General features: G+C 34.2%; 1 protein-coding gene across 1 annotated transcript; it reads right to left on the bottom strand.

Moving 5' to 3' along the window:
• Positions 1-3,204: 3,204 nt before the first annotated feature.
• LOC131606369 (uncharacterized) lies at positions 3,205-5,246 on the bottom strand. The gene has a single exon (XM_058878607.1). The coding sequence runs from the start codon at positions 4,893-4,895 to the stop codon at positions 3,537-3,539; it is 1,359 nt and encodes a 452-aa protein (XP_058734590.1). The 5' UTR covers positions 4,896-5,246; the 3' UTR covers positions 3,205-3,536.
• Between the last annotated feature and the right edge of the window lie 5,234 nt (positions 5,247-10,480).

The raw sequence follows: 10,480 nt of genomic DNA on the forward strand, positions 1-10,480 counted from the left end.
ACTTCATATAACAACTCATAAATAGATACATAGCACTTTAATCTCAGAGAAGCACAAAACAACTTATAACAGCTCTTAGACAAACCAACTTCATTTTAATATGCAGCGGAATCATAACATTCGACTTTATAAACAAATCATCTTATTTAATCGGAAACAACTTCAAATATCATAGTAATTATCATTATCCAATTTGGAACTCAACAACTAAAACATGAACAACATAGAAACAACAATATAGACAACCCTCGAGTGTTACGCATCAGAGCGACACAACAACCGGATACGATGAAGCTACAAACTTCCACAGCTATACTTGAGTACCTGCCCATTTCCCATGGTAGGGGAAACATCAGCAGAAGGGGTGAGATATCAAACAGTATAAAGGAAAGTATGATAATAGATATAGCAAGATAATATCATACACAATTCACCACTTCTCAATATAAGCAATTTGCATCACGACAATAACATGGATCATATATTCCAACTTATACACATATATCATTAATACATATATATTCACAGTCTCATCATATATGTTTCATTCACGTACGTCATATCTACATCACATCAATAATCAATATCAAATGAATTCAACTTCACAAACTATGCATCCACACATCATAACAATGAATCGAATGCAACTCGGTATACAAACTCGAATGCGACTCAAACTATGCATATGCATGTGGTACCAATCGGAGCTTCAACCCCCGTCACCAATTGCCATTTGGCCCGTCATGTTTGCCATAGTTTTTAGGCCGTCATGTTTGCCATAATTTTCAGGCCGTCACAGAGTATGCATATGGAATGTAACTCGACAAACAAGACAACACAACATACTCATCAAAATCACATATCGTCACGAGGCATAAGCCTATATCACAATCACATTACCATTTATTCGAGGTAATTCACGTCACTATAATATTTCATCTTCACTTAGTCACAAAATCATCCTCACAAATATATACAACATCACGTATTCACAAAATCGTCACAAATATACAATTCGCATATCATCAAGATCATTACAATTATCATCATGTTTCGGCACATCGGTACAATTACTCAATTTCACATATTAACACAGTCATCATAATTATCATCATAATCTACTAAACTAACGACAATTAGCTAGGATTCATACCATAAGGTTAATCACATAACAATGCACAATAATAATCATATTGGCAATCACAACATTACTCGCAACAAAGACATCCAAACCGAAATCACAATTTTTGGTCAATTCTCAAAATAATCTCAATATGCCAATATGTCAAGTAAATCAAATCGACTATTAATCATCAACTAAATCAAGTAGAAATAATGTGAATTATCAAAACAACATCATTGGCATAACAATATATTATTCTCAACTTGAATATTCAACCAAAACACAATTACGGTCAATTTCTTAAAATACCGTAATTTACCGATAAACCGAATAATTGGTCCAAGTCCAAGTATATTCCAATCACATAGGCTTATTGGAATTAATTCAACTAATAATTTAATTATCCAATTAATAATCAAACTATATTAATTTCAATTCAACTATTATATTTCTATTCCATTATTTTCCAATTCTACAACCAAAACTCATTATTTCACTATCCATGGTTTACCCACAACAAACACAACATTCTAATACACATAGATTATCAATTGCACACAACTTATCACATATATGTCATCACATTCCAACAAATCATCAAATACCCAAAATTGCAACATAGAAGAACATGGATATCAAAGTATAGAATCAAACCCACCATAACATACTATCATACAACCCTTTAGCATGAAAGAACCCCACCCTTACCTTGGCAAATATGGACTCTTTCACCATAACTCTAAGCTTTTCTCCAAAATAAATCCTTCAAACATAATTTAGAGACACACCTAAAAACCAGTTCGGAAATCAGCTTATCAGACGAACTTAAAACCCTCAAAACCAAAATCGCTCCGGTCAGAACTTACCTCTATGAGTCAGGAACGTTGTGACAAAACCACGCGACGATCCAACGGTTGGATTGAGAGATTCATCCGTTTTTCTAAGGTGACTCAATGCTGAAACTTGCTGCGAAAATGAGGTTTCTTCTAACTTTTCTCTTCCACCACTTCCCTTTTGCCTCTTTTCTCTTCTTCCTATCCTTTCCCCCAAATGAAAATAGTAACCTCTAAAACCCTAACCTTCTCTTACTATCTCACTTATGTCAATTGGGCTTAACCCACCAATTCATCCATTATGTTTTTATCACTTAGGCCCATTTAGTTATATCTCTCTAATTACTCAATTAAGCCAAATAACACAAACATACACTCATAATTAAATACTTAAATAATTATTATATCACATAATAACTAAATAAATAAAGAATTATTAAAAATGCCAAACAATATAATTACTAAAATAATAGCGAATAAAATGGGGGTGTTACAGAACTCAGTTTTTATTTAAAAGGTTTTTCCCGTTCTTTTAGTCTTTCTGATTATTTGGATAAAATAAAAGTCGGTGGCGACTCTTGCTTAACCGCGACATTTCGGATAAAAGTCAGTTCACCGTATTACACTTGGGAATCAAATAACCCTCATTGAATAGGGAAAACCAAAATCAAAGAAAACTCTTGATCCCATGCCAAATTATTGATTAAAGATACATGATGTGCAAAATGATCTAGTGGAAGTATGCAGATGAAATGAAAAGTCTAAACCAAAAAATTTGATAAAAGGTAAGACAAATTTAAGGTATGACAATTACCATTCAACATGTATTTCATAATTATAGCACCAATACATTAGTATTTGAGATGACTATATTTATAGAAGAGTGATATGAGACAATTAACACAGGCGGATGATAAAAGCATAAAAGTCATGAGATTGGAGAAAACAAGGTAAACTTTACTCCACTAATGCAAGAGTTCATAGGTCTTATTGTTGTATATGAGATTGGAGTATAATTTATTGAACACACAACCAATCAAATTAGTCTAGTTTTACATAAGATATCCTTTATCTATCAACTTTACTTTTATTTAAGTAATCCTTAGATTAGTAGTAAAAAAAACTACTTTATATTTAAAACTTGTAAAGAAATCCATAATTGAGAGACATCCTTTCTTTATATGCATCATATTTGAATTTGAAGCACAAAAAGAAAACCTCAACTTATCCATCTCACCAACATACACATTTCAAGTCATTTTTATATAACTTCACATGATGCAAAATACTTGTCTCTTTCCTTCCATTCAATTACATTGCTTGATTGAGCCACTAGAAATTTGGAATCAATATATGAACAACACAAATTATCCATACTCATCTCACCAACATCACATGAGATAGAACACAATCCCTAACTTGATCTTATGTTATGTCTATACCATAAATTAGAATCATGTAATCACAACCTTAATAACTTGGAAAGAAAACATTCACCTTAATTACATCCAATTCAAATTATAAAAAAAAAAAACCATAATAATAGTTCTACATAAGGGTCTTCTTCTTCAAGTTGAAGATTATCTTGAAGAATTTCTTACGACTCTTGTACTTCTCTTTATAGACTCAATTCTCTGAAGCCTTATTTGTTCTCTAAATTTCGCTATGAATTCATCAGCCTTTTTATCCACATCAGGTCCTTCATCACCAACAGAATAAGAACAAGAAGGTTCCTCTGTTTTTGAACAACTTTCTTCACTCTGTTTTTGTTCTCCAACATCTTCTTCACTCTCTGTTTCTTCATCCTCTGTTTCCATAATCACCCTTTTCTCAATAAACCTTTCTTTCTCTGTAGAATATTCATTTTGTTCTTCATCTTCATCTTCTTTTTCATTCATTCCTTCTTCTATAGAATTTTTCATTGCTATGTTTCTTCCATTTTTCTCACGGTATCGTGATTTCAAGAAGATTGGTTTCTGAAACATTGGTGGTGGTGGAGGTGGTGGCGGAGGAGGAAAACAAGACTTATAATTAAAACTTTTTTTCTTTATCGAATCTTCCGCGTCCTTCGCAATTGATTCCGAAGGAGTGAATTTCATCGGAGAAGCTTTTTCAATAGCTTCTTGTTTAGGTTCCATCATTCTCGCTGATGCTGATCTCGATCTCCATGGAATAGGAGAAGCAAGCACAACGTTCTCTTTCTCTATCTCTTCCTCTTTCTCTTTCATTTTATTCGCAATTACACGTTCAAATTCTGAATAGTTTCTTACTCTGTTAAACGAATTGCTCGAAAATCTTTTCGACCCTGTTTTCGACAACCCATCAAAAGATTGAGATTGGACAACAGAATCATCATCAGATAAACGAGATTTCAAGCTTCGAACAGGCAAAAGCAGAGGCTTTTCGATTTTTTCGATACTGTCACCACTCTGTTCATCTTCAAAAACAGAGTCTTTTACCTGTGGAGCAACAACAACCATGGGTTTGTTTCTGAAGTGTTGATTCTGATTACTCCATGTTTGCAGTTTCATAATTTCATCAGACTCTGCAGACTGGTTTTGATGATCAGTTTCGTCTTCGAAAAAGGACGAAACTTGTAGGAACCGAGAAACCATTGTTTGTGCAGAGTCAAACTTTGAGTTATTGTTGTTGTTGTCTTTGTCGTGTTCTTGGTTTCTACGACTGAACAAACCGTAGGAGATAGCGATTCCAACGAAAAGAAGATGAAGGAGTTCCCAGTTTCTTGTGAGGAGATTCTGGTTGATGAAATCAGGAGCTTGAGAAGGAAAAAGTGGAAGAATAACAAAGAATATGAGAACTATGGTGGCTTTGTAGACAAAATTGTAAGAAAATTTGTTTGGGTCTTGTTGGTTTTGTTTAACATTATCGGTTGGTTTTTGAGGTTTTTGAGGTTTGGTGGTTTGAATTGAATCTGACATTGGAAGAGGTAGAAGAGTTAGAGGTTGAGGAAAGGAAGAAAGAGGAAAGAAGGTGTGGATTTATAGGAAGAAAAAGTGGTGTGTAAGTTTGAAGATTTTGCATTTGTTTTTGATGAAAATTAAAACCGGTGTCAAAAGATGAAAATGTGAAGCATAGTATTGCCTTTATTCCATTGGAACTTTCTCTTTCCTTCTCACCACTTGCTTTCGGTTCTAAATGAAAATGCTTTGTCTAGAATTTAGGTCATTTGTAGATGAATAGCTTCAACCTTTGGTTAAGTGGAATTTGAATGTTAAATTCACTAGATTATACAAGTGTTTTTGGGTTTTTAATATGTTGTTGTTCTACAAAAGTTATTTCTATTGGGTGACTCTCAAACATTAAATATAAGCATAAGCATATCTTTTAGTTAGATGAAGCTTTTAGTTGTTGTATTTAAGAAGCTTAAACACCAAAATATTAAGAGTATAATTAACACTAAATGACAAATTAGTAAACAAATGATAGATTTTGATGCCACAACCCTAATTTGATTTTGTTGTCGCGACTTTTGTCTTTGAAATGTTTTAGTCTATTGGTTCATGATTTGCGTCAAACACCACTATAGCACCATTGTGCTTTAGCAACTTTGATTTTTCGGTTTTAAATAATTAGTCTCATGTTTTTGAGGAATTAACATGTCACCCCTCATTTTATACATGTCATCCCTCTAAGTAGTGTATTTTTATAAAATTATCCCTGCATAATACTGAATTTTTTAAAATTTCTGATACCATACCAGAAATTTCATATAAATACTGAAAATTTTGTTAGATTTACCAATTGTTATTGCGACGTTTGTCTTTCAAATGTTTTGGTCTATTGGTCTATTGCTATAGCACCATTGTGTTTTAGCACTTTTGATTTTCCGATTTTAAATAACTACTCTCATGTTTTTGTTTACTCTACTTTAATTGCATCGTTTGAATATTTCACACCCTAATCCATGGAGAAAATTTTGTCATTTCTATATTATCCTAAAATGATTAGAGTGATTTGCCACTTCTTCATATCTATATTATTCAAACAAAAACAATTACGGATTTAGAAATTTTTGTTGTTAGTAAATCAAATACTAAAATGATTAGAAGTTAGTTAAGATGGTGGTTAAACTGTTATAATTAACACTATCATTTATTAACTAATAGATAAGTTAGTTAGTATTGTGACATTGTATAAAAGATTTAGCTCATTTTGTATGATCATTAAGCCTGCATTGTACTATTTTTATTTCTTTTTAATTCATCTCTTATTTCTTTTCCCTTTCATTTTTGGAAGAGCAAGAAAGCTCTTGCTCTAACATTTGGCACCACGAAGCTCGATTCTTGATTATGTAGAATACACAAATTCATAAAAAAATAATCCATCGTCAACCGAGTAAAAATGTCTGGTGGTGATGGTCTTTCAAACACATTTCTAATTTTTGATGGCGAGAATTGGAAGATATAATACAAGCAAATGAGAGCTTTGTTTGGCTATCAAGACACACTTGAAGTAGTGGCCAATAGAATTCAAGAGCTTTATGCAAATGCTATAGAGGCATAAAAGAATGCTCATCAGGAAGATAAAAAGAAGAATTACAAGGCTATGTACTCGATACATGCAACAATAAATGCTGCCAATTTTGACAAATTTTCTCATGTTGAAATTGCAAAGGGGGCATGAGATATTTTGATCAAATACTAAGAAAGAGGTGACAAAGTGAAGAGTGTGAAGCTGCAATCATTGAGAAGGCAGTATGTATTACTATAAATGGACAAGAATGAAATAATTCTAATTTATGCACCAAAGATTCAAGGCTTGGTTCACACAATAAATAGATGTGGTGAAGAGGTGAGTGAGAAAATGGTAATAAAAAATGTGATGAGCACACTCACTCCTCATTTTGATTATGTGATAGTTGATTTAAAAAAATCTGACACTTTAGCAACTATGAAGATGAAGGATCTCATATGATCACTAGAAGCACGTGAGTTGGGTATGGCATCTAAGGTTTGGTCACCTTAAATTTATATCCCTTAATAAATTAACCAATCAATGTATGATGCTAGGTTTTCCAAGTTTCACAATGCTTTATAAGATGTGTGATGGTTTCTTGGTTGGTAAGCAACCTAAAAATTAATTTAAGTTCAATTTACTAATGAGGTAATCAAATGTGCTAGAATTTGTCAACTCAGATGTGTTTCAACCTTTTAAGGATCCTTATTGCCTTCATAGGAAATATAAATGTTGAAATTCTATTGGAAGATCATTGCCGCCCTCAGAGGCATTATTAATGTTGGACTTCCATTGGAAGATCCGTGTTGCCCTCAAATGCAATATAAATGTTGGTCTTCCATTGAAATATCATCTTTTCCCTAAGAGGCAATATAAATATTTTACTTGCACTGGAAGATTCTTTCTTCCCTCAAAGGAAATATAAATTTTGGACTTCCGTTGGAAGACCCTTGTAGCCCTCATAGGCAATATAAATATTGGACTTTCATTGGAAGATCCTTGTCGTCCTCAGAGGCAATATAAATGTTGGACTTCAATTGGAAGATCCTTTCCGCCCTTAAAGGCAATATAAATGCTAGACTTCCATGGGAAGATCCTTGCCGACTAAGGAGAAATACATCAATCTAAAAGTCTCGCCTGATGGACTAAACGTAAAGTCTTTCCTGAGGGACTCAACTTAAAATCTCACTTGAGGAACTCAACCTAAAGTCTCTACTTAGTAACTCAACTTAAAGTCTCGACTGAGAGACTCAATTTAAAGTATTGCCTAAGGAACTCAACTTAAAGTCTATTTATAGGGACTCAACGTAAAGTCTCGCCTGAGTAACTCCACTTAAAGTCTCACCATAGGGACTCAACTTTAAGTCTCGCCTTAGGGACTCAACTTATAGTCACTCCTTAGGGACTCAACTTAAAGTCTCGCTTGATGGACTCAACATAAAATATCACTTGAGGAACTCAACCTAAAGTCTCGCCTAGGGGATTCATGTAGATTTTTGCAGGGGTATGAATTTAAATCAATTTATCCTTTATAAAAAATTGTGCTTCAAATATTATGTACTGATATACTTACAAGGAATACACAGGAGGTGACACAAGATTCACCAAAGACAAGTAAATAACACCCATCCTTACATTACATGTCCACTAGTCACTAATTTGTTGCAATGTGCACCTTTTTATCATAAGATGTGCCTGTTTATCATAAGGTGCGCCCATCATATGAAAATGTCACCTTTTGAGTGAGTTACTCGCCCAATTACAAAAACATGGGAAATTACATATCCATACTCTAGAACAATATGAGAGGAAGTCAAGGAAGAGGGCCACGTTCTATAGAATAATAAAGGAAATAATTACATATTTCCGCCCTCTTGAGAGATGTAAATGTTGTTACTGCTTTCTTGGAGTCTAAGATTTAGGCCAAAGAGATTCCTATAAATACCTCAACCCTGAGATTGAGATGACATTCAATCCACTCATAAAACATAGTAAACAAAGATTCTCACTTCCCCTACATGAGCTTGCTCTAACACCCCAATCCTAAAAGCCTCTAACAGTTCTACAAAACTAGGGGTTGTCGCTCATTGTACTTTTAACAAATGCATAAATTTTCAACACCTCAATAGGATTGATGCTGAACAAAATAAAATATTTTGGTCATATAATCAAATGGTTTAAGATGAAATAATGCACCTCTACATCAACACCTATTGACGAAATTCTAAAACTAGAGAAAGGAGACAAAGAATAAAAGGTGGACTCCACAAGTAGATTGTTGGTTCTTTGAGATATCTATGCAACAATAGGTCAAACATTTATTTTTTTTGTTGGTTTCGTGAGCAGGTTTATGTATGATCCTAGGAGAACACATACCATTGCAACAAGAAAAGTATTGAGATTTTTAAGAGGCATAGTGGACTATGGAAATATGTTTTTGAAATATGCAAAGAACTATGAAGCTTTAATACTCAGATGAAGACTGGTGTGTTGATAAAGTTGATAAGAGAAGCACCACATGATACTAATTTAAGTTCCTTTATTCACCATTTTTTTATGCTCAAGGAAACAACCAGTTGTGGCTCTTTCATCATGCGAGTCAAAGTACATAACCTGATCCTATGTTGCATATCATACCATATGGATGTAACTAGTTCTAAAGGATTTGAAAATTGAAGTCAATAAGTCAATCAAGAAACAAATTGATAACAAGTCAGCCATCAATTTAGTAAAGAATCCAATTTTGCTTTGTAGGAGCAAACATATTAAGATAAGGATCTACTTGTTGATAGAGAAATTTATTCAAGGAAAGCTAGAGGTTCCAAACTACTCTACCTCTGCACCTGTTGCATATGTGTAACCAAAGGGTTGAAGACATACAAATTTTTGGTTTTAAGGAATGCATTAGATACATTCTTTATAGAACGAGTGATTATAGAATTGAATTCAGGGAACATGTTATTAGTAAATTCAACCCTAGGTTGATTAGAAGTTAGTTAAGATGGTGGTTAGGTAGTTATACCTAAGTTTCTCATTAGTTAACTAACAAGAAGTAAATCATTATTATTAATTATTTTTCCTAGTTCTGCTAGGGTTTGGTCTTTCTTCTCCTACTGAGAAGTCTTGTTCTTGTCCTGGTCTTTTTGGTCCGATCTATCGGTTTTTCTACTAGAATGGAAGATCCTAATGTTATTAATTTGTCTCTACACGAAGATGATGAGGAGGGAGGTTTTTGCTTTGATGTGTAGGATGAGGGTGGAGGAGCGTGTGATTTAAGGTTATGTCTGGTAGGGAGATTCCTGTGCGACAAACCGATCTATGTTATGTCTATGAAAAAAAGAGTGGCTGATATGTGGCGCCCAGTCAAAGGGGTGACAATCAAGAAAGCTTCTGAAGGTTTATTTTTATTCCAGTTCTCACACAGATTAGATATGGAAGCAGCGATAAAAGGAGGGTCGTGGACGTTCGGAAGTCACTTGCTTATCATCGAGAAAGTCCAAATTGGTGTACGACAAGAGAATATTCCCCTGTTTCATGTCGAATTTTGGGTTCAGGTTCATAATCTCCCAGCGGGATTGATGCTGGAAAGAGTGGGTAAAACTATCGCAAATTTCATCGGTACATTTGTGGAGTACGATAAGAACAACAATTCAAGTTTCTGGAGACAATACACGCGTCTGAGAGTTAAGGTGGATGTACGACAACCTCTAAAGAAGAATACTAGAGTGAAGAATAAAGGCGGTGAGTGGTGCACAATTGGCTTCAAGTATGAAAATTTGGGACTTTTCTGTTTCGTCTGTGGTATTTTGGGTCGTTCAAGCAGAGATGTGAAGTCCGATTCGCTATGGAGGAAGATACCGGAGTTAGGGGTTGGTCGAATGAACTTAGGGTGGAAAATAGGAGGTTTGTCAATGGTTCAAATTCTAAATGGCTGAAGGAAGAAAGTGATGGCAGGGAGTTTGTGAAGCAGAACGTGGGTGCACATGGGGCGCGTGAATCACACGCGCAGGAGGAAGCAAGTGCTTTTCGTTCTCCACCTGAAGGGGCC

This window comes from Vicia villosa, linkage group LG1, assembly GCF_029867415.1.
Source record: "Vicia villosa cultivar HV-30 ecotype Madison, WI linkage group LG1, Vvil1.0, whole genome shotgun sequence".
Lineage (NCBI taxonomy): Eukaryota > Viridiplantae > Streptophyta > Magnoliopsida > Fabales > Fabaceae > Vicia > Vicia villosa.

Coding starts and splice junctions, on each gene's coding strand:
- LOC131606369 (XM_058878607.1), bottom strand. CDS start 4,895: ATGTCAGATTCAATTCAAACCACCAAACCTCAAAAACCTCAAAAACCA.